Here is a 24,630-nt window from a genome sequence, read left to right as displayed (position 1 = left end):
ATGCTGTCAGCTTAAAACTCCAGATAGAACGGGGAAAGAGCTCTCTCCGAAATCCTGCAGAGCCAGTAAGTATGGACAAGATTGAACCAGATGGACCAATGATTTAACTTGGGATGGTGCAGCTTGCTATGTAGCACAGTCATTTTCTTCCTGCAGCCTGTGTGTTGTTCGCTCACAGCTATTCCCCTGCACATTCAGCACACAGAGGGGAGAAAACTGTGGCAAGGTGTGCCCTGACGGCTTCAGAGTATCAGGTTGGTAAACAAGCCAACTCAATACCAGCAAAAACCTGTTTGGTGGAAGTACCCAATAGCCAAGCTACCCCCAGCTGGGTGGGGAGTGCTGAGAATGTGGAGACAGCGCAACCAGGCAGTGCTGGGAACGTGCTGGAACAACCAGACCTTCCCATCCTCCACTTGACCCACGTTTGATATGTTAGTGTGCCGCTGTTGAAAGTACACCCATGTGCTTGTGGAGCTGTGATCAGGATGGGTGTGCGGGAGCAAAAAAATTCTTATTAGTCTTCAATTACAGTCAAATAATCGCCCCATAATAGCAATACAATTTATGATACAATTATTAATACCAATTGTTCAAATACCAAATTATATAATTTAGATGAAGTAGCCCCCTGCATGCTTTAATGGATTGATTATTTGCATTATTTCTTCGTTCCAAAATGTTATTAATTTCAATTACATTCCGGTCATAATAATAATCCCTTATACAACAACTGCAGTATTAATAAATTCTATTCGTGTTGACACATTAAATGATTTATAAAACTCAAGCTATATCCTTGTCTTCCTGTGTGTGGCAATTATTCTGTCCATGGTGTTTCTTCCTGTCCTCGTAAGATGTTATGTCTCCCCCCCCCCCGGTTGTTGTTGTTATCCATCATGCCTTGGAAGAAGCTGATATCCCATCGTTGTTCCAGAAATTTCTCCCTCACTCTGCCCCTGATTCATTGTTTTGCAACTTTAACAACAACTGCAAAAGTCACTCTGTCCCAATAAATAACCTGTTGTCACCATTTTTCCTCTCAGCCTGGGAAGAAGAGTGATCTGTCAAGCTGTAGATGACTCACTAAAAACCTTATCAGTTCCTTGGCAGTTCACAGACTCCTTTCATCCTTCCTTCCAACTGAAGATATATGAGCAATTATATTTCCAACTAAATTAAATCCCAAGTCCTCTTAGCGTTATTCAATACACTTTGTAAACAATAAAGAATGGGGAAGATTCAGCTCTAAGTTTCCATCATAAACCTTTTGCAAAATAGAGCTTCCCTCCCTTTTTGCTTTTTTTACACACACAGTTTTGTTTGATGTTATATTCCATATTTATAATCCAATTTCTTCCATCCTTGCTTGTACAAATATAATTTGAACTAATATTCAGAGGAGGGTTGCCGAATCATAAATGTAGAGAAGAAAACTTTAAATAAAGAAACTGTAGGCTCCCCTCCCCCCATCTTTTACACCAAATGAAGTCTTATCTCAAGTTCAAACTTTAAAGTCCTTGCAGTTGGGTTTGCTCTGGAATTTGTGATCTCATCTCTTCTAGCATGCACCTGTACTTTAGTCCAATTAAATGCTAACAGGAGAACCTCTGCTTCTTAATGGCGGCGTTGGAGGGTTTTCGACAGGCGATGTACTTTCCTTGCCGGAGTGAGAGCCAGATTCCAAGATGAACTGCGAGTGAAGCCCATTCCTCCCGTCCTGGGGGGGGGGGGTTGCAAGGATAATTACCCTCAATCATCTTTGTTTTTCCTTCACCAACGATCTCCTGCTGTCGTGGGGCCTGCCTCCATTAAAGCAGAGCAAAACTGGAAGCCGTGTGCTGGAGCAATCTCATGACTGTTCACCAATACTGCTAACCGCACAGTTCTAACAGATTTCCCTCCGGGCCAATGTTTACTGCAGCCTTTGCCAACCTGTGCCCTCCAGATATTGCTGGACTACAACTCCCATCAGCTTCAACTAGCATAGCATGTTGGCTAGGGCTGATGGGAATTTTAATCCAACTTTATTGAGGGCACCATATTGAGAAAGGTTGGTTTAGCGGCTGACTCAAAGACATACAACCAGAGTTATATGCAACAGTTACTTTCGACACAGCAACCAGCGGTGGTGGTGCTGAAGACAGACTACGGAAGAAGCTTAAGAGACAGGCACCAGCCAGCTGAGAAACGTTCAAAATGCATCAACATGAGACACAGGTTCTGGCCATCTTACCTGGGAGAGAGGAAGGATGAACTACTGAAGCCACTTTCTCCGTTGCACAAGCTGTCTGAGAAGAGATCCACCTCATTCCCTTCCCCGTAGTCCTCAAAGTGCTCCTCCCCGCTGATTACGGTGACGATGGAGTGATTGTTAATGTCCGAGGTCAAAGGCAGGTCATGAGGGTGAGATCTGTTGGTAGAAAGGGAAGTCAGTATCTCAAGAGAAAGTACCAAGGCGTTCACCACACCCACCGCTTCCAACAAATGATGGCCATACCCCTGCAGAGAGCAGCATTGATGGAGTCAGGCTCAAGACTGCTGCCTGCATTTTTCTGCTGCCACAGATCCACAATATTATTATTTATGACATTTATCAATCGTTATGTAATCATTTATGTATTACTACACTTATCATGTGGCTTCACCACAATGGCATTCAGGATCCAAATTTAGTTATCTACTATATATTTTGGAAGGGATGCGGGTGGCGCTGTGGGTTAAACCACAGAGCCTAGGACTTGCCGATCAGAAGGTCAGTGGTTTGAATCCCTGCGACGGGGTGAGCTCCCGTTGCTCGGTCCCTGCTCCTGCCAACCTAGCAGTTCGAAAGCACGTCAAAGTGCAAGTAGATAAATAGGTACCGCTCTGGTTCGCAAGAAGCGGCTTAGTCATGCTGGCCACGTGACCCGGAAGCTGTACGCCGGCTCCCTCGGCCAATAAAGCGAGATGAACGCCGCAACCCCAGAGTTGTCAGCGACTGGACCTAATGGTCAGGGGTCCCTTTACCTTTTATATATTTTGGAAAGTTGTTAGTTCATTCATTCACTACGCATTTCAGCACCTTTTAAGATATCATAATCAAATTTTGCATGATGACCCCCAAGATCAAAGAACAGGTTTCTGTCAGTGTTTGGATACAGTTGCACATCATTTTGAATCAAGGCGGCAGACTGAACTGATCAAAGCAACTGTGTTGATTTTATGCTTTCTTAGCAATGCCTGAGCAATGCCACGTATGGGGCTGCTAGTAGATAAATATTTTGGGCTGACTTGGTTAACAGGAGCAGCAGTGATTGCTGCAAGCTACAAGGGAGCTTTTATGAACTTGGTGCCTTCCAGCTGCATTGGACTCATAGTACCATCAGCCTCAGCCAGCAGAGTGCGAAATGAGAGAGCCAGGGGCCTGCATGGCAGTCTTCTGCAGATGGCAGAATGGTTCCTGGCTGGCTATTGTGGGAACCAGGTGCTGGATTCAATGGACCTTTGGCCTGATGCAGCAGGGCTCTTACATTGGATGCAATCCTCCCCTCTTCCTTGTTTTAGTTTGGTGACCAAACCAATCACTGCTCTGTCCTGGAGTACACCACTCAAGGCCAAGGCACATGACACATGACAGAGCTTGCATGCATACACCCAAGGCTGCAAATCTGTGCAGACCCAGCGTTGCAGAAGGTGCTGTGAATGCCCAAGCACAACGCAAATATAGCTGGGCCAAGCAAAACTTATGTCCTTTGTAGAACGTGCATACAATAAGGCAGTGGCTGTATGGCAGGCAACCAATCTAAGAGGCGGCTGAATCAACGGTAAAATATTTTCAGCTGCACAGCCAACCCACATATTAAAGTGTTGCGGCATTTAGGACTGCATAATCCTATTAAGGGCCCAGGAACATGCTTTTAAGCAGTGTAACTTGTCAAAGGCACAGACGCCAGGCTTATTTCACAGATACCAGCATTCCGTAACAAAAAGAACGCCATTCATACATGGGTGCATAGCCTAGTGGACAGAGTCACAGATGCGAGTCCTCGTTTGCCATTTTAAACTAGCTGAGTTGTCACTAGACAGGTCTTGGGACGTGGCCCTGCAGCCTCACTTCCCTGACTGGAAAAGGGGGCCTAAGGGCCACCCACTTTGCAAGGTAAATGAGGTTGAATCTGTAGGTGAGCTGCAGGTCTTTCAGGACTGAAGAACTTTAAAGGCTTGGAAAGGCTCTTCAAATATAATTTCTAAATCAGAGTAAGAAGTGGCTTAAACCAAAAGCACCAAACCCCTGCACCTCTATGTGGATGAGAATTCGTGACACTGGTCCTTCCTTAATTCAAAAACAGGAAACCCAGAGTTATCAGCAATTCTAGGGATGCAAAAGTGTGTGTGCTTTTTGTGTTAACAGACGGAACAGTCGTGCTATCATTCAGGAAACAGGAGGAGGAGTGAGGCTGTGTTCCTCACTGCTGATGAAAAATTCCCAAAAGCAAAGGCAATGCAGAGATTCAGGTTTGAAGTACTCCAAACAAAGTACACATGATGAAAAAGCTACAAGCATTGCCCAAGGATAATATACAATTATGTTACTTTTGGGATTTGCTCCATTGTGTTTTAAGGTTTGTGTGTATCTGTGGGGTCTGTGTGTGTAATTGCATGCTAGTGTTATGAAAAGATTACAAAATTCTGGGAAGCAATCTTCAAAAGAAATCAGTAAAATCGGTCCTCTAAACTGGGCTCACAACTTGGGTTTAATTTTGATATTTGAGGAAGAAAGTAAAAATAAATACACTACACAAGGAACTAGTGACCTCTCCTCTGGCAGCAGTGGTACCACTCTGTTGGTGGTGTCATTTCCAGTTGCTGCTCAGCTGGTGTTCACCTGTGACAGGGCCCTTTCAGTGGTGGTTCCCCATCTGTGGAGTGCCCTCCCTCATTACTGACTTTCAGAAGAAATTTTGAAACATTCCTGTTCAGCTAGGCATTTTTGATGGCTCGAAAATACTGGCCATGGTAAGTAAGCTTCTGGAAAGGGAGAGGAATGTGTCCCTATTTTGGTAAAGATCCCTAACGCACTAAAAACAAGGGAAGTGCATGAGCAGAAGGCGGCAAGATGGGAGTCAAATCTCTGGACATCAACAAGGAGAAGATCTTCTGACCACCAGCAAAACAGAAATAAGAAAGAGGGGATCAAGACCCCAGTGCAGGAAGGAAATATTGGAGGAAAGTAGATATTAAAATCTAGTAAGCCCCAGTGAGGGAGGGAGGGAGAGGAAGAGTGAGAGAGAAGTGGTCAAGCCAATCTTATGGGAGGCAAATCCATGTCAAGATCAAGGCAAGGCCAGTTATGCAAAAGGCCCAATTTCTGCTTCTGTTCATATGTCCTATCAGTCAAACAGCTCAAATATTCAGGGAACACATTCTAGGAGAGTACAAATTTCGACCATATATATTTTCTATATCCAATGTCATATTTCAGATCCTTGTCAACAAAATAAGAAAGTGCCCATCTGGATGAACTATAGTTTGTAACATAGAAAGGGGAGCATTTTTATCAACAGGTGTATATATATAGTCATACTCTAGGAATGACCACTAGCAAATTAGAAATAGATGGCACAGAGCGTCCATCAAGTTTTGAGTTGTTGTTTAAAAAATAACAATTTAGTTTGTCGACACTAAAAAGTGTGGGGGGGGGGCACATTCCAAGGCAGCTCTAAAGAATTAAGGCACACTATTATTAAAAATTGTCTATTATTATTGTATGCTGCTGCACTGACAATTGCCCTGGGCTCTCGTGAGAAGCCATCATAATAATCATTCCTGCCATTTTGACTGAGAGCAACATTCCCATAGATCAGTTAGGATCATGAGGATGGCAGCAAAAATAAGTGTGGGCTGGAAAATGGAAATGTCAACCAATTTCAGCTGAATGGGAATGGTTATTAAAACGTCTGGAGCTGGCAGAAATGGATAAACTGTGCCGCTCCATCCAAGGGAGAGAAGGCAGACTGGAAGAGCCATCTGGTCAGGAGATGGACTTGCTTTGTTAAGCACTGGAATGCAAAATATGGAAATGAAAGGCTTCAAAGGAATCTGTTCCTGTAATGATTGATGATGGCAATAATAATAATAATAAACGAAAAATCACCACCCATTCTTTTTCCTTCTAGTCCTCATACCACTGGCTTCTTGCAGCAAATGGAGGATGTCCAGGGTCATTGTATGTATGTATGTATGTATGTATGTATGTATGTGTCAGGGATCAAAAAACCCTCCTCCTAGGACATAGCATTCTTGGCTGAGCAATACAATGCCTACCCAGGAGCATATGACGCTGCCCCCCCCCGGCACTCAACTTTTAGCTTCAACTTCTTTTCCACCCTAGCACATCAATTAATCCCGCACATAACTCTTTATAAGACTTGCAGGAATGGCATTTTCCACCATGCTTTGTAAAAAGCAGCGTTGATGTTAATTTGCTGGCCGCTTGACCTTGCGTCTCCAGTGCTTGTAAAGAAGCCACTCCAAAGCTACACACACAGAACTGCCACTATCCTGGTCAAACACAGCAACTCCACTTTTAAAAAGACAAATATCCCACCCACCCGCCTCCAAAGAAAGGCATTTGTACCTACAGGCAGGAGAGTCCAATGCACTGAGCCATACTCCCAGGAGGCCGGGCAGGGCGAACGCAAGCTGGCATGCTTGCTAATTCTCTCCAGGGAAAAAAAGGGCCCTTGGTGGCCTCGCAGCTCAGAAGCTGATTACGGACTGAGGGTTAGCAACCACTGAGCCCAGCTCATTTCAGCAAAGAAAGCGGCAGGAGGCTAATCCCAGTTCCCCCTCTTAATCTGCAGGGCCTCCAGCAGCAAAAACACTCTTTCAGCCCCGGGTCACAATCAGAACCTTCTCCAGCTCCTTGTGGGCATATGGGAAGTCCTCCTTCAGGTGCTCCAAGTAGAAAGTGAACAGGGTTTTTTGGGGGGTGGGGAAAAGAAGCTTTGCCTAACCCTAAACTAGTGCAAAGGCACATCTTAAGTCCCAAGTCAACTTAAACAACAACAACACCCTGATACCCAAAATGGAAAACCTGAAGAGTCCTCCCTTCTCATGGATACATATGGTGGCTTGTGCCCAGCAGGGAACTAGTCGGACAGGGCTATAGTTAAGTCACAGACTCAGACAGCTCCTGCCAGAGAACCTGGAGAATCACCGCCAGCCAAAACCCCACCCAGGGCTTGTAGCTTGGTGGTAGGGTGCAGACTTTGTAGGAAATCATCGGTACAATTCCTGACAGCGTAGACATTCCGGGCCCAAGTAGGCCAGTGGTCTGACTTCACCAAGATGGTTCCCCCCTGTACAAGCCTTATCAGGACAAATGATTGCTATGATCAGGTTGGATCACACTCTGGACACTTTTGAGAGAAGGTGGCAGGTGGATATATGAATGCACTTTTTTCTTTCATTGAACAGGTCAAGTTAAAAAAAAAGGGGGGGTACCAGCATGACTGTATGATTGCCTTTTCAAAAACACACAAAATATCCACAACGTTAGGGGTGGAAATTAGCATGCACTTCCCCAAAACTTCAACTTTGCTCTGCACAAGACAAACCTTGCAGGTCAACAAAGCAGGGGTGCCAACTTGAATAAAATACTGGGGGAGGTAAGCCTCGCCCCTCATAATCAATCACAGGACATGGTGCACACACACCATTTGAATATCAATGCCCATCAACTTTGTGGGGCCCTGCTTCCTTAAATATTTTACTGAGGGGTCTGAAGACCCCTTGGCCCCTAGGAGCTGGCTCCTATGCAACACAGCTAGTTGCCAGTTTGAGCCCCCATTCACCTTTCTAGTCCTTTAGTCTTAACACTTCGTTCCCCAGGAAAAAAGGGCAATTTCTTCCAGAAACCCACAGGCCTCATTTTTGCCTGTGCTTTAAGACCATTGCCTGAGGCCATGCGCAGTTGGCCTGCCCTTAAAATTTACTTACTTGCTTACTTATTGCATTTATATACCACCTTTATCTTCCAAGGATCTTGGGACAATGTATATGTATCTCCTCCTCCCCTTTTCATCCTCACAGCAACTCTGTAAGGTCGGTTAGTCTCAAAGATGGTGACTGGCCCAAGGTCACCGAATGAGCTTCATGGCTGAGTGGAGATTTGAACCCTGCTCTCCTAGGTCCTAGTAGTTAGATTGGTGGGGACATGAGGCAAGGCCTGCTCAAGGACAGCCTCTACCAGACAGAACTTCCTCAGTTGCCACATTTAAGAATGTGTTATAATTGTTCACGCTACTTCTCTGTTGTGGCTCTCAAAACTGTTTTTATACTGCCTGAATTGTATCTCAACATAGTGCCTTTTTTCTTTTTAAATTTTAAAGTGCTATTATTAGATTACTTTATTTTTATGGTTCGTTTTCCGTTTGCCACCTTGGACAGAGCTGATCTAGAAAAGACACCTGATACAAATGTTTAAATGAAATAAATGCAAATTCCGTAAACCAGGGATGAGAAGCCTATCAGCCTGCAACCACCTGTGGGTCCACGACCAATGGCAAAAACAGACAGAATAACGAAAGTACTTCTTCACGCAGCAGATATAAATGCATGGGAACTGGTTGCCATGAAGGTGTGATGATGGCAAATGGCTTAGATAGCTTTAGAAAGGGGATTAGACACATCCAGGGAGGATAAGGCTATTAATGGCTACCAACAAGTTACAATGGCTGTGCTGCCTCCAGAATCGGGTGTGCCCTGAATATCAGATGCTAAGAAGCAACGCCGGGAGACAACGGCCGGCTTCTGGTTAGCCACTGCGGGAAACAGATTGCTTAGCTTGATGGGCTGCTGATCAGATCCAGCAAGGCTCCCCCCTTGGCCCAGTTCACATGCCATGGTAAAACATTGTCCTGGCTCTCCGTGCCAGATGCAGAACTCACACACATCACTGTGGCTGAAAGTTTTAAAAGGTTTTTATGATCATTTAGCTAAGAATAAACATAGGTTTTAGCACTGCAGCTGGTTTGGAGCAAACCCAACCACAATCAGTGCAACGGACACAACCGCGAAGCCAAGGATAGCGGGCTGTTTCTTCCTAGCATTGGTAGAGAGAGAGGAGAAACAGGTGTGATTGGCTCTCACACAGTAAACTGTGGTTTTATGGCTTATTGTGATGCATGAATGCAGCCCTTACATTTTGTGGAGGGGAGAAATGGCCACTTACCCCTTTGTTTTGTGCTTCCTAAGGCTGGTCTGCCAAGAAACTAAGCTTCCAAATCTCTGCTTTAAGTTCCCGGAGAGGCTCCTGCTGTCCTACCCATCACCAAGATAAAAGCACCTACCCGTTCTCAGGCTCCTCGATGGGGTCCGTGAACTCCGAGTGCACAGTGGAATCGATCGCGCTATCCGTTTCTACTTCATCATGCATCTCGTGATGCACCAGGGTGCTGGTGTCTTCGTCCGTGAAAGTCTCACACTCGCTATAGGTGCTCTCTGAGCCCATGTACGCACTGTCTGTCACTTCATTTGCCTGTTGCAGAGAAGAGGAGAAAAAGCAACGTAAGAACAGAGAGAGAGAGAGAGAGAGAGAGAGAGAGAGAGAGAGAGAGATCTCATGACAACTCCAAATCACATCTATGTTTTATTTCAGCAGAAAGCATTTTCTGGAGGAAGGGCTCTCTCTCAGTGGTAGAACAACTGCTTTGAATGCAGAAGGCTCCAGGTTCAATCCCTGCCGTCTCCATGTGGGGTAGGGAGAGGCTCCTGCCGAAGCTCTGGAGAACCGCTGCCAGTCAGTGTTGTCAATACTGAGCTAAACAGACCAATGATCTGACTCAGTATTGGGCAGCTTCCTATGTTCCTGGAGCAGGAACGAAAAGAGAGGGGTGAAGTACTGAATGGAGTAGGCCATTTTGAGAAGGAGAGTATTAACATACCTCCTTCACTGAAGGTACACATGCACTCTTTCTGTTGTATACTTCTTCATGAACTCTCTGATTACAATGGCCTCATCTGCACACAACACAAAGCCCAACTATGGCTTAGCATGAAAGAGGAAGTGCACTGGTGAACAGGGAGAAAATTTTGGCCACTGCGCTCCTTCCCAACTACCGGGAGCAAAGCCATTGTTTGGCTTAATGTAAGTGATGGGTGGCGCCTGTTGGGACTGGTAGGGTGGAAGGCAGGGAGCCCAACAGTAGGGGGAGCCAGAGGCATAGACAGGCAGAGCCAACTAGTTCTAGTTTTGTTCCCATCCTCTTTCTCCTTGCTGAATTCTACAAGGGCAACCCTCAGACTAAGGAGGAAGGTGACAAGCAGGGCCACCCCTTGGGCTGGTTGTATGTAAGACTACAGGCAGGTGGGGGCCAGCTGAGAATCAGACCTTCCTTTCCCTCTAACTCCTCAACTATCTTTCTCCCAACTGACAGTTAAATCCCAACTGACAAGAACCCCCAGCCAATCAGGTTATGCCACCATCCAGACCAATCAGAATGCATTGACCTGATCCAGGCCCCACCTAACATTCTCAAAGCAATCACCTATCTCCCTCTCTTCTCAGAACTTGGTCACTAAGCACCACTGCCAACCAGGCTTGTAACATCAGTAACAGTACAAGGCCTTGGGTTTTCAGAGTCACAGAATATTTCTTCTCCCATTTAAAGCACAAACGTAAACAGACGTATCTATAGCCAGCCCTACCATTTGTCTACATTCCACTATGAACAAACCACGAGGTGTGACCAAGGTTTGTTCTTGGCTTACCACACATGGTTTGTTTGGATCAAAACAAACCACGAGGCTGGATTCAGACTTAAACCAGATAAATGAAGCAGGTAACTACAATATTTGCGATCTGTGTCCTGCCATTAGGAATGGTCCCAGGGCAGGATCCAGAAGACATGTGATGTGGCTAATCTACTCAGGCTAAGTAGATCTGATCTGGTCAGTGCCTGGGAGACACAGCCTGGGAACCCCCAATGTAACAGTGCCTTGAATCCCACAGCAGAAGGACAGGTGGATAGACATGAACTAAATCCACTATATATTTTGGAAGGCTGTTTGTTCACTGTGTAGCTGGACACCTCTTAAGACATCTTATCCAAATTTCTGCACAATGGGTCCTGAGATCAAAGAGCAGGTTTTCATCTATGTTTGGATACAACTAGATGCCCATTTTAATCAAGATCACCAACATTTCAAAACTCCACTGCTTTTATTGTTTCTTACAATTCCTGAGCAACGTTGGGTACAACGCTCTAGTAAATAAAAACAAAAGCCTTCAGAGTATATTGTTTTTCGAGCCATTAAGGACAGACCCTTTCAACAAGCAACCAAGAAATCCAGGTTACACATATCCATTTGTGTTACAACACCTTTTTTTTTTAAGGCAGTTATTTCTGGTGAACAGACGTCAGAATAATCTCTGGGAGAATACCGCTTATTCCCTTCTACTCCAAAGAGAATGCAAAAGCAGGCAAATTACTCCTGAAGGTCATCTTGACTCTTGACTTAAATTTGCACACCAGGGGAAAACAAATAAATACACACCCATATCAAGTTCAGAGGAGCTTTTTCAAAAACACTGCAAAGTTCTGTATCGAGAAAGGTTAGCAAAGGAGACACCATGTGCTTAGCAGCAAGATTTTGCAAGCTTTCATGTCACTTGCTTAAATGCCAAAGGCACACATGAGACAGGTAAACAGAGGATCACTCCAGAATTGTATTTCTCTCCAGATTTTCAGCATATGATCCTGAAGCCTTGAGCTGAAGTGTGAAAACTGATCACAGTCCCCTTAACACAGTAACATTAAACTAATTTTTTAAAGAACTGAAACCCTCTGCCAGGCTTGCTTAACCACAGCCCCCGTCCCCCCGCAAAGCCAGTTCAAAACCGATAGCTCTTGTCAATGCTCCTGGTTTTTTTAGATGTTAGTCTTATATCAACCCTTTCTTTCACAGAACTTACGGTAAAGGTTCTCTCTGTTTTTCCCTCATGACCACCCTGAGGGATAGGACAGGTTCCAGGCTTCCTCAACCTCAGCCCTCCAGATGTTCTTGGCTTACAACTCCCACGATCCCCAGCTAGCAGGACCAGTGGTCAGGGATGATGGGAATTGTAGTCTCAAAACATCTGGAGGGCCGAGATACTAGCCCCAAATCAGAAGGCTGAGGTAGGTTTCCCCAGTTCCAGTTCAATACTCTAATCCAGGCATCCCCAACCTGCGGCCCTCAGCCTACTACAACTACGATCCCTAGCTAACAGGACCAGTGGTCAGGGGTGATGGGAACTGTAGTCCAAAACATTTGGAGGGCTGAAGGTTGGGGATGCCTGCTCTAATCAATACATTCATCCGTTTGCAACCCCACATTCAAGGGCAGCTCCACAGAGGGAGGAACGCAGTAGCTCAGCTTTCATTTGATGAAGGCATGGGTGACTGTTTCTTGGTCCCCTCCATGGCGCAGAAAAAGGGGAACTAAGTGGCTGAGGTTGGTGGGAGTTGTAGTCCAAATATCTAGAGGGCACCAGGTTGGCAAAAGCTGGTTTAAAGTCGCAGGTATACAGTGGTGCCTCGCAAGACGAAATTAATTCGTTCCGCAAGTTTTTTCTCCTTGCGAGTTTTTCGTCTTGCGAAGCACGGTTTCCCATAGGAATGCATTGAAAATCAATTAATGCGTTCCTAGGGAAACCGCCTTCAGACCAGGTCCGGGGACAGTCTGTCCCCCGACCTCTTCTGAAGGCTGGGGGGGGGACAAGGGCTTTTCTTCCCACCCCCAGCCTTCAGAAGGCTGTTCTGAAGGCTGGCGGTGGGAAGAAAAGCCCTTCTTCCCACCTCCCGCCCCGCAAGCTCCGGGGACAGGAGGGCTTTGCTGCCGACCGCCAGCATTTTAAAAGCCCCTGCTATCCCAGGGCGATTTTAAAATGCTGGCGGGCGGGAGCGAAGTCTCTGCTGTCCCGGGGAGATTTTAAAATGCTGGCGGGCGGGAGCGAACGCTTCGCTCCCGCCCGCCAGCATTTTAAGATCGCCCGGGGCAGTGGAGAAGTCTCCGCTGTCCCGGGAAGGCAGGCGGGGGGGGAGCAAAGACTTTTGCCCCCCGCCGGCCTTCAGAAGAGGTCCAGGACCTCTTCTGAAGGCCGGCATTGGGCGAAAGTCTTTGCTCCCGACCGCCAGCAATTTAAAACAGGTCCCCGGAGATTTCCCTATGGGCTTTCGTCTTGCGAAGCAAGCCCATAGGGAAATTCGTCTTGCGAAGCGCCTCCAAAACAGAAAACCCTTTCGTCTTGCGGGTTTTCCGTCTTGCAAGGCATTCGTCTTGCGGGGTACCACTGTACACCAATGTTTGTGTGCATTGCACCACTGAGCGGCTTCCACTCCTCAATAGGCAAAGTAGAGAGAGTTCTAAGTTTCAGCCACTGCTTTGGAGCAACAGCAGATATAGCCTTGCCTGGTCATTTCTGTTTCCTTCCCTCCAATTAAATATTAAACCCCAGCCAAGATGCCAGGGAGACAGGCTCACATTCCTAACCTAGATATCCATTTACCAAAAAGCAAAGCCTCCAAAAAAAAAACTGCTGCTGCTGCAGCAAGAGCAAAAAAAAAAGTTAAACTGTCACCTTTGGGGGGGGGAATCCACTTCCCCGCCTGCACCTCGCCCCCATTTTACAGCCTCAGGAAGGGCAGCTGGTTTCCAGGGCAGCTGCTGAAAGACCTTTGCAGATTCCTCGGCTAAGGAAGTTTGTTTTTTGTGTTACCAGCAGGCCTGACCTCAGCACATTCTACAGATAAATCTTTTCTGTGAACTGCCCATGCAACGTTGAACAAATACTCAATTTGAAAGGGAGGGGGGAGAAAGAAGTGGCAAACGGAGTCTTGAAAACAAAAACACATATAAACAGTAAAAAATAAGATAAAGGCTCAGTCCAAGTCTGTACACTTTGCGTTTATGGTAATATCAAATACAGTAGTAACTCTTGCATTCTCAGCAAAAACAACCTGCTAACATTATAGCAGAGGTTTTTCGCCCCTTCTGTCAGCCAGTCTTTTTTTATTATTATTTCAACCTATGGTGAAAACATTAAAGAAAATTGTCCAGTAGCACCCGAGAGACCAACTAAGTTTGTTCTGGGTATAAGCTTTCATGTGCATGCACACTTCTTCAGCTACCTGTACCTGTGCAAGTTTCTTTGTGATGTTGATAAGAAAAGGAATCTGAAGAAGTGTGCATGCACATGAAAGCTTATACCCAGAACAAACTTAGTTGGTCTTTAAGGTGCAACTGGACCATTTTCTTATTTTTTTATTTATTTCGACTGCGTCAGACCAACACTGCTGGCTACCTACCTGAATCTTCACCATAGGTTGCGAGGAAACAAACAACACCACACTGTAGTTACAAAAAGTTATATTCACAATCACTGAACGTATTTTTTATCGCATTGTGGACAAGCTTAAGAGCAGCTATCAAGGATTCCTGCCCCAGTTACACCACAGGTTACACCACAGGATCACACTTCAAAACGACCTTGACAGATTAGAGAACTGGGCAAAAACAAACAAGATGAATTTTAACAGGGAGAAATGTAAAGTATTGCACTTGGGCAAAAAAAATGAGAGGCACAAATACAAGATGGGGGACACCTGGCTTGAGAGCAGTACATGTGAAAAGGATCTAGGAGTCTTGGTTGACCACAAACTTGACATGAGCCAACAGTGTGACGCGGCAGCTAAAAAAGCTAATGCAATTCTGGGCTGCATCAATAGGAGTATAGCATCTAGATCAAGGGAAGTAATAGTCCCACTGTATTCTGCTCTGGTCAGACCTCACCTGGAGTACTGTGTCCAGTTCTGGGCACCACAGTTCAAGAAGGACACTGACAAACTGGAACGTGTCCAGAGGAGGGCAACCAAAATGGTCAAAGGCCTGGAAACGATGCCTTATGAGGAACGGCTGGGGGAGCTGGGCATGTTTAGCCTGGAGAAGAGGAGGTTAAGGGGTGATGTGATAGCCATGTTCAAATATATAAAGGGATGTCACATGGAGGAGGGAGAGAGGTTGTTTTCTGCTGCTCCAGAGAAGCAGACACGGAGCAATGGATCCAAACTACAAGAAAGAAGATTCCACCTAAACATTAGGAAGAACTTCCTGACAGTAAGAGCTGTTCGACAGTGGAATTTGCTGCCAAGGAGTGTGGTGGAGTCTCCTACTTTGGAGGTCTTTAAGCAGAGGCTTGACAACCATATGTCAGGAGTGCTCTGATGGTGTTTCCTGCTTGGCAGGGGGTTGGACTCGATGGCCCTTGTGGTCTCTTCCAACTCTATGATTCTATGATTCTATGATTCAATGCAATAGATCAGGTCCGGTACCCTGGCCTGTTATGTTTGCTCACACATCCTAAAGTACTGTAGAGCCCCATCTTAGTCTAAGAGCACCTGTTCTTCATGCAGGTTCAATCTCTGGCATCTCTAGGTGGGGCTAAGAGAGATCCATGCCTGAAACCTTAAACAGCTGCAGGTCAGTGTGTAGACCGGGGGTGGCTATCCTGCAAGGCACATACAGATGCTTAAACATGTGTTTGTAGCTCAGTGCTAGAGCAGCTGTTATAGATGCAGAAGGTCCCAGGTTCAATCCCCACCATCCCCAGGTAGGGCTGGGACTGTCCACCGCCTGAAACCTCATGAAGCCACTGCCAGCCAGTGTTGACAATACTGAGCTAGATGAACCAGTAGGTTGGCTCAGTATAAGGCAGCTTCCGATGTTCCCTATAAGCCTATTCTTTCCATACACACCCCAACCTTAACAGCACGTGGAATTGCCTTCAGGGAACATCATTACCACTAGCTCTGAAAAGATCTCCATCCCTAATGGAAAAGGACCCCAGAGTCTCTGGGAGGAACAGCCAAAGGATTGGTGGTAGCAAGGGAAAGAGTGGGGGAAGCATATATAAAAAAGCAACTTTCTTATGGATACTGGAAACGTCTGCACGTAATGCTTGCAGAGTAATCAAACGAAGGATGAGATTTCATATGCACACCTTCACCGTGAGTTTCCGGGGTGGGGTACACCAATTAAAAAATGACAGTATTAAATGCAGTGAAAACAAAACTACAGCCAAGAGAATACGGTGGGTCCTATATAGGTAAGGAGAGAGATCAGATGTCATAGGTAAGAGGTACACAACAAAAACAACATAATGAAAGTGCCGGATGCCAGGAGGGGCTCCCTCAGCTTAGGGGAGGCCACAGAGAATGGCCTCTCCCTGGCCGCTGCCACCTCAAACTTCTGAGGACTGTAGAGCTGTAAGGTGCAAACTACTGCTGACCAAAACTTCAATAAAGAATGGGGGGAAATTATAATTTACTTGAGAGACCACTGTAAGCAGATGAAAACATTAGCAGGCTTGCAATAACACTTGTAATGTAGAAGATTCTATGGATAAACTGGAGACACATAAAATTTGGATGATGAAATAATATGCAGTTAAAAAGGTTTATACAGTAATAGGATTCATGGAGGTGAAAAGTCTAAGAGATTCAGAGTAATCTCTAAATATGGATATGCATTTTGCATTGTTATAACTCTATACCTGTAAAATCAAATAAAAATTATTTTTTTAAAAAAACACCTTGGTTGATTGCTGAACGGAATATTTTATGCAAGCACCTCCCTCTATTTCCCAAACTCCGCAGGATCCACAGTGCGTTAATTCTGCAACCATTCGAAGAAATGATTTACATTGGTTGCTGGTGCTGACCTCTCTGCTCCCCCAGCCTCCCCACAGAACCGGTTTTTCTGTTGCTCAATAGATCCAAACCCTTTTCCTTCCTGGATGAGCTCAACGATCCTGGGAGAGAACAAACCAACACAGAAGTACACCCTTCTTTTAAAACATGCACACACACACACACACATACAAAACTCACAGGTGGAGAATGCCACGTCTTAGCAGGCTCATGGAAAATGCTGACTAGGTATGGCTTCCTACTGATGCCGAAGTGTTATGGGCGGACAGATGGACAGGCAAGTACCCCTCCCGACACAGGCTCAACTGCCTCGAAACCCACCCGAGGGGCTGAGCTAGAGCATTCCAGAGAGGACCGGAATCTGGACCATGTTAGTACCTCAGATTGGCACCGCTTTCCTCTTAAAGCCGAGGGATAATCTTTTACCTGAAGGCAGGCAAAGTTCCTACTCTGAAAAGCGAAAGTCCAACTCTGGATACGCTTACTTAGAAGCACACACACACCTCCTGGCTTTCTGCTGGGGGTGGGGAGGAGGCAAGAAGCGATCAGGAAGTACAAACTGGGCTGGTTTGAACAAACTGGCCTCAGCTCTCGCAACAGAGTTCCTTTTGTTCTTGAACTCCCCAGATAACAGCCTACAGGCTAATCCCCCCCCCCAGCCCAGCCCCTTTTCCCTGCCGGTGTTTCACTGGGAAGGCTCAATTCTTGCAACTAAATGCAGACCTCAGCCACCTTTGGACAAAGACAGCTAAGTTTTAAACTTGTGTCAAAGGAACACACCCTTTTCTAGCTCAGGAACATTTCTCTCTCCCTATACGAAAAGGAGGGGGGTGTCACCCAAAGAAACCGATTGCCAAGGGATTAAAGGTAAAGGGGACCCCTGACAATTAGATCCAGTCGTGGCCGACTCTGGGGTTGCGGTGCTCATCTTGCTTTATTGGCCAAGGGAGCCGGCATACAGCTTCCGGCTCATGTGGCCAGCATGACTAAGCCGCTTCTGGCAAACCAGAGAAGCACGGAAACGCCGTTTACCTTCCCGCTGGAGCGGTACCTATTTATCTACTTACATTCTGATGTGCTTTCGAACTGCTAGGTTGGCAGGAGCTGGGACCGAGCAACGGGAGCTCACCCCGTCGCAGGGATTCGAACCGCCAATCTTCTGATCAGCAAGTCCTAGGCTCTGTGGTTTAACCCACAGCGCCAGCCGCGTCCCTTGCCAAGGGATTAGGGATAGAAAAATGGAAGGATTTCTATGCCATCGGGTGTAACTGAGGGATTCACTGCTGCAGGAAGTGATGGTGATGGCCATGTACAAGACTCTGGTGGCTTTAAATAATGGGAAGCCAATTTGTAGATGATACAGGTCAAGAACAGGGAACCTCAGGCTTGGGGGCTTCTCCATCTGCTCCCCATCAGGTCTCTCTCCAGCCTTACTTCACACCCTCCTTGAGTATTTTTGCCTGGCTAGACTTTGTAATTGAACTCTGATAATGCTTCTTGCTTGCCTGGATCATAGAATTGTAGTGTTGGGAAGGGACCCCAGGAGTCATCTAGTCCAACCCCCTGAAATGCAGGAATCTCAACTCAAGCATGCATGATAGATGGTCATCCAATCTCTGCTTAAAAACCTCCAAGGAAGGAGAGTCCACCACCTCTCGAGGGAGTCTGTTCCACTGTCCAACTGTTCTTACTGTCAGAAAGTTCTTCCTGGTGTTTATTCGGAACCTCCTTTCTTGTTCAGTGGTACCTGGGATTAAGAACTTAATTCATTCTGGAGGTCTGTTCTTAACCTGAAACTGTTCTTAACCTGAAGCACCACTTTAGCTATTGGGGCCTCCTGCTGCTGCTGCCACGCCGCTGCTGCACGATTTTTGTTCTCAACCTGAAGCAAAGTTCTTAACCCGAGGTAATATTTCTGGGTTAGCAGAGTCTGTAACCTGAAGCATCTGTAACCCGAGGTACCACTGTATCTTGAAGCCACTGGTTTGAGTCTCATCCCCCAGAGCAGGAGAAAACAAGCTTGCTCCTTCCATGTAACAGCCCTTAAGATATTTGAATATGGCTATCATATCTCTTCTCAATCTCCTCTTCTCCAGCCTAAACATACCCAGCTCCCTCAACCGTTCCTCATAAGGCTTGGTTTCTAGACCCTTTATTACCTTGCTTGCCCTTGTCTGCACACCTTCCAGCTTGTCAATAACCTCCTTAAATTGTGGTGCCTAGAATGGAGGATAGAGGGATCCGTGGGTGTGGGTGTGCAGAAACAAGCCTACTGTACAGAGGTAAAATTAGCATCCATGGCCCAACCCACTTTTGTCTCTGGCCTCACCCACCACTGCCATGTGCCCCCCCCCCCGGAGGTTCCTTTCAGGGAAATGCAGCCCTCTGGCTGAAAATAGCTTTGCCACTGCTCTTATAGGGCTATCTCCCGAAGCTAGACATGGTTGCTAAGCTGAGCCACCATATCTAGAGTCACTCTACCTCAGAGTAACAGATGCTGGGGACACAGAAGAGCTCCCAGAGGTATCTGGTTGGCTATTACTGCCATATTTGATGGGGTTAATCAAGGACAGCCCCACCCAGATATCTAGGGCGTAAGCTTGTTTATCTAGAAGTAATTGGTGATGCTACAGTGGGTCCAAGAATTATGGGGCTGTGTGCAACTGCAGATTTCACACGTGATTCGAAAAAGCACATGACTAATGTGCATGGTTGAGCTCTCTCTCTTGCTCCCTCTCTCCCTCCCCCCACAAAAAAGTGTTTTCACAAGAAGTACGCTGTGCCCCAGAGGAAGCAATGTCCAAGCTTAAGGAGATAAAGGGATTCAGTCAACTTCAGCCACCTGACATTCCTCACATCACTGAGCACACAGGAACATAGTCCTTAAGTAATCATTGGCAAAAGGCAACAAAAGACAAGTTGCGATTAGAAGGCGGCTCTCCTTCAGCCCCAGAATGAGCAGAGCTTCTCTAAATCAAGACTGACAGGCAGGCGAGCCAAGACTCCATATATCCAGTGCAGTGGCTGGACTAGATCATGAGAGAGAAAATCACTATGGTAGATGAAAAGTGTCAAGAATGGTAGTGTCTACTATGGTAGCAGAAAGGGTCTGGTTCTGCCCGGGCATTTGAAGAAACTAAAAAAAAAGTGATTTTTTAAATTGGTAATGTGATTTATGAGTTTTGGGGCTCGATACACACACACATACACAGTGATGCAGGACTCACAGATTGGCAAAAATCTCCTCCTGCATCTCAAGAAACCTTGTTTGTAACTGTCATACCAAACTGCGTGAAGTCAAGCCAAAGTCTTGCCAAATAGGGAGACAGTATCTTCACATTAGCAGAGTTAGGACCTGCTGTGCCAAAAATCAGGCAAAGTCACTTTCTGGCCAGCCATCTTGATTCAAAATGGTGCCCAGCACCCAAGCATCGACGAAGACTGCCACCTCGTGGTGAACCTGTGTGTGCTAATATCTCAAGAGGTGTCCAAACCCACAGTGGACAGACAAACGGACAGATAGACAAACCACTTTCCAAAAGTATAGCAGATTACTGAAGCATATCCTCTACGGCTGGCCATGGTTTCGCTTTTATGCTGAAGAGTTCTGCATCAGATGTTCCACCGCTTTACACACCGTTCGATTCATAGGCTGTCTGAATGTGTGGCACATTCCTCTCGGAGAGCCTGCACTTGGCACTAGTGGATAGCTGGTCTTTGCTGTTTCCTTCTAGAACACTTTAATCCTGTTCCACGTACTTTAATGGCTCCTTTTTTAATGGCTGACTTTCTAAGCATTTCCCTGCCCTGTAGAAGCTGGGGATTGAACCTGGAACCCTCCTGCATACAAAAGCAGGTGTTCTGCCACTATGCTATGGGTCTTCTTCATTTTAATTCAGAATCAAGAAGGTCTTACTAGACCACAGGTCTAGTAACCAGCACTAGCATTGTCATTAGTATTAATTTATATACTGCTTAACAGCCAGCGAGGCTTCTAAGCACTTTGCAAAGATAAAGTATACTTGTGCACAAGCATAAAGGCCAGGTTGCATGAAGGGTGTTCACAGGACTCGGGTGCTTTCCACTCATTATACAAAAATCCTTCCCTTTCAATGATCTAATACAAGCTCTCAATAATACAATACAGCCTCTTTCAGTCTCTTCCCAAGTCAGTCCAGCACAATTGCGCCACTCCTCATATTTCCTCCACCACTCATTTCGTCCGATCTTGGTTCAAGTTGTGTTTTTGACCACACCTCGAATGCCCGTCTTACAACTGTGTTCCACAAATAAAGGGATTTTTGTTGTTGCTGCTATTCTGTTTTTGAACCAGATGATCCTCAGGGTCTCTTCCAACTCTAAAATTCTATGAATGCATTTTAAGATTATCACCCAAGTGTATTATATTGGTCGGTCAGCAGAGGGCAGCGTTGCCAACTCAGAGAGAGAGAGAGAGAGAGAGAGAGACAGAGAGAGACAGACAGACAGACCAGGAAAAGGTTTGTTTATTTATTTTCATTTATTCTTTAATATGAGAAATGCATGCTCTCTTATGGTTTTGGCAACTTGCTTGGGAGGGGGGGGGATAACAAATGATCTACGCCTGGCTAAAAGAACAAAATATAAGACTCTTTTGTGGCACATCGGCACTGTTTTATTGTTTTGAAATTAAATACAAAAGCATCTCCTGTAAGCATTCTGGCTGCTATGAATATTGTGGACCTAAATTTGGATACTTTCGGAAAGACTGCACCATCAGACTGATGTTTTTGATTTCTTTTTTATTATTATTTCACTTTACACTCTCCTTGTCCTGTCAACAAAATGAAAAGGGGATTATTCTGAACTATTAAACAGTTATTAATAAAAATGTATTTTAAAAAAATTAAAGGGGGGGGAGAATAAAAAGAAAGGGCCTCATCTCCTGTGGCAACTGCCAACTCGCAAGGAGCAATGGCCACACTAAAGTTGCATCACTGCCACTAGGCCTCACTTCAACATTGTCTTTGGGCAGAAGCAGCTTCCAGCCAAGCTCTGATCTTGTAACTGGAGAGTCTGAGGGACAGGAGAGAACCTCTGTTTGAACCTTCTCAAGTGTCATTAGGAGAAAACAAAGCCAGATGGATTTAGCTGCCAGTCACTCTGCCTGACCGTGGGATGTATTTGCAGAGGCGGCAAGATCTGAGCGGGGATGAAAGCGGGGCAGGGAGTAGAGCCATATGACCTGCATGCAGTTTTTAAATGCCTAAGGGCACGACCTCAGGAAAATAAATTGGGCTTGAAAAAATGTGGTTGTCACGCTGCCCCCCCCCCCGCCCCCATTTGCCGGTTACACTGTTCTTTTGAATGGAGTGGAAAGCTCACAATTTGCAGCAACCCAGTAGCCACAGGCTTCAACATCCCTGCACTCTGATCTGCCCCAGGCAAATGACTAGCATGAAACGGAGCACTCATGTCATCAAGACAGGCCGACAGCCATATATTTCAATCCTCCTGCAAAGCTTCCTTAATGCGTAACCAAAGGAAGAGGTGGGGAAAATCCATGTTGGAGACAAGGCCTGACACTGGATAAAGTGAGGCAAATAAAGATTTGTACTTCCCCAGTCTTTCATGCTTGCAATAGGTAAAGGTAAAGGGACCCCTGACCATTAGGTCCAGTCGTGACCGACTCTGGGGTTGTGGCGCTCATCTCGCTTTATTGGCCAAGGGAGCCGGCATACAGCTTCTGGGTCATCTGGCCAGCATGACTAAACCACTTCTGGAGAACCAGAGCAGCGCACAGAAATTCCGTTTACCTTCCCGCCGGAGCGGTACCTATTTATCTACTTGCACTTTGACGTGCTTTCGAACTGCTAGGTTGGCAGGAGCAGGGACCGAGCAACGGGAGCTCACCCCGTTGTGGGGATTTGAACCGCCGACCTTCTGATCGGCAAGTCCTAGGCTCTGTGGTTTAACCCACAGCGCCACCCGCGTCCCTTGCAATACATGCTTGCAATACTCACCCCTGAACCTGCAGACTAGAGGAAGGAGAAATAAACAAATGCTACACCAAGAAATCAAGGCCACCAATTCCTGCCCATTTATCAAGGAAAGCAAAATGGGCCATGCTAACTAATTTCAAGCAGTGGGTATACAATTCTGGTCTCCATCCAGGCCTGCACACAGATGGATGCCTCTTTGCAAAAGCAAGCATTCTTAAGAAAATAAATGTGGCAGGAGTGGAGGGCGGTGAGTGTGAGAGATCCCGTAAATGGTGGCGCATGGCACTGCCACCTTGCAAGGCTGCCAAGAAAGCCTTCACAGATTAAGAATGCCACATTTCCTCATCAGCTGGTGAATTCTTTTTTAAAGTCCTCACGACAACCCATCAGCATTTTAGGTCATTTCATTTTTGCAAAGCAATTTTCTGTAATATAATGCATTTTTTAAAAAACAAAAAACAAAACACAACAATGTTATTTTCACAAACACATGCACAGATAACTTGGCTGGAGACCTGCATTGCAAAATTTGGAAAGGAGCAAACTTTGAAGGCTAAAAGGCAAGTTTGCGTTTAAACTGAATGGAATTTCCCCCCATCCCTAGCTGAGACCCATGACCATGTGGCCTGGTTTAAGGTGGGTCGCCTCAGCAGCACTCCCACTAGGGTAACAAATTGATGAATTAAGCAATGGAGTCCCCAAATACATGTTTGGATTTAAGGCCATGTTTGGATTTAAGTCTTCTGGGCCTGAAAAGGCTGGAGACGGCTGCTGTAAAGACTCAAACCCTGCACAGACCTTAGTTCACTAGGGGCACGCAAAAGGCTTTGTGTTCAGACACTCACCTCAAATGTGACAAAGTCATCAAACTCATCAGGACAGGCAGATGGTGGTTCATCATGGGCATATCCCATAGTGCAGAGCTGGCTGTCAGGAACTGCTGAAAGGGGGTGAAAACACACACACACAGCAAAATATTATTACAGGAGGGAAAGGCAGTTTTTTTATTTAAAAAAGCAACATTCAGGGGTTGGAACACTCCTCCAGTGAAGTCACAAGCAGCAGGAGAAGCGTCAGAAGATTAATGCAAAGGACATTCTGTAAGCCCAAAGTTTCCACCCACAGAGGAGGGTGCCCACCAGGGGTGCCCGCTTAAATAAAATATTGGGGGGTTCCAGGTAAACCCAGCCTGCATAATTGATCACATGACGTGGCACACACAAACCATTTGAATGGGAATTCCCTTCAACTCAGGGGGGGGCCCCCTCAATTATTTTAGGGGGGACGAAAGGACCTTGCCCCCTAGGCTCCTCTGGTGCTCGCTGTGCCTCTCTCCTTGCCTTTATCTCCTCTTCCAGTGGGGAAAACCATGTTGCATCTCTAGGTGAGGTGAGCTGCAATGTTCAATCCCTGCTGATACAGAGATGGAGCAGAATCGCCTCCCTCTGAGAGGCAGCATGCCCACTATTATGAGATAATTGCTTGAAAATATTGTTTGCTTCTCGCTGGAGTAAAATAAATTTTATTTAATTGAAAGTACATAAAAAGTTGTATTAAACACTAGGCATACTCAGGAGTATTGTTGGAGCCAATGCAAAAATAATATTCCAGCAAGAGATATAAATTGTCCCAAATATTAAAAGAAAAAGACACATATAGAATCATGGCACATCTGAAGCTGAAAAGGGGCTTTGCTTCTTGAACAAATGTTGCTTTAACACAGCATTCCTCAACTTAGTCGTGAAAAACACCTGGAGGGCACCCCGACACCTTCAACTCTCAAGATACCAAAATCCAAGAGATATTGATGAACGTAGGCACACAAATACAGAATTTACAATGCATGTTCCAAGAGGAGGTCAAAAAGGCCATTTAAGATTTTGGTCAGATTCCAAAAGCTGAGCTCAGGAAAATCT

The 24,630-nt window shown here is 45.9% G+C and overlaps 1 protein-coding gene across 8 annotated transcripts in view; it reads right to left on the bottom strand.

Annotated features, from left to right (window-relative positions):
* The window catches only part of RAB11FIP3 (RAB11 family interacting protein 3), an 87,185-nt gene that overhangs the window by 22,370 nt on the left and 40,185 nt on the right, over nucleotides 1-24,630 (bottom strand). For 6 of the 8 annotated variants that reach the window (XM_082199073.1, XM_082199074.1, XM_082199076.1 and 3 more), the window contains 3 exons: nucleotides 23,560-23,654; nucleotides 9,336-9,523; nucleotides 2,237-2,413 (listed from right to left, as the gene is read on the bottom strand). In XM_082199073.1, the coding sequence (XP_082055199.1) occupies nucleotides 2,237-2,413; nucleotides 9,336-9,523; nucleotides 23,560-23,654 (460 nt within the window). The remainder of the gene's footprint in view (nucleotides 1-2,236; nucleotides 2,414-9,335; nucleotides 9,524-23,559; nucleotides 23,655-24,630) is intronic. The other 2 variants (XM_082199075.1, XM_082199078.1) reach the window with 1 other exon arrangement.

The sequence above is a fragment of the Podarcis vaucheri genome (assembly GCF_965113315.1).
Source record: "Podarcis vaucheri genome assembly, chromosome: 14".
NCBI classification, from domain to species: Eukaryota; Metazoa; Chordata; class Lepidosauria; order Squamata; family Lacertidae; genus Podarcis; species Podarcis vaucheri.
This window is presented reverse-complemented; position numbering and strand designations above follow the sequence as displayed.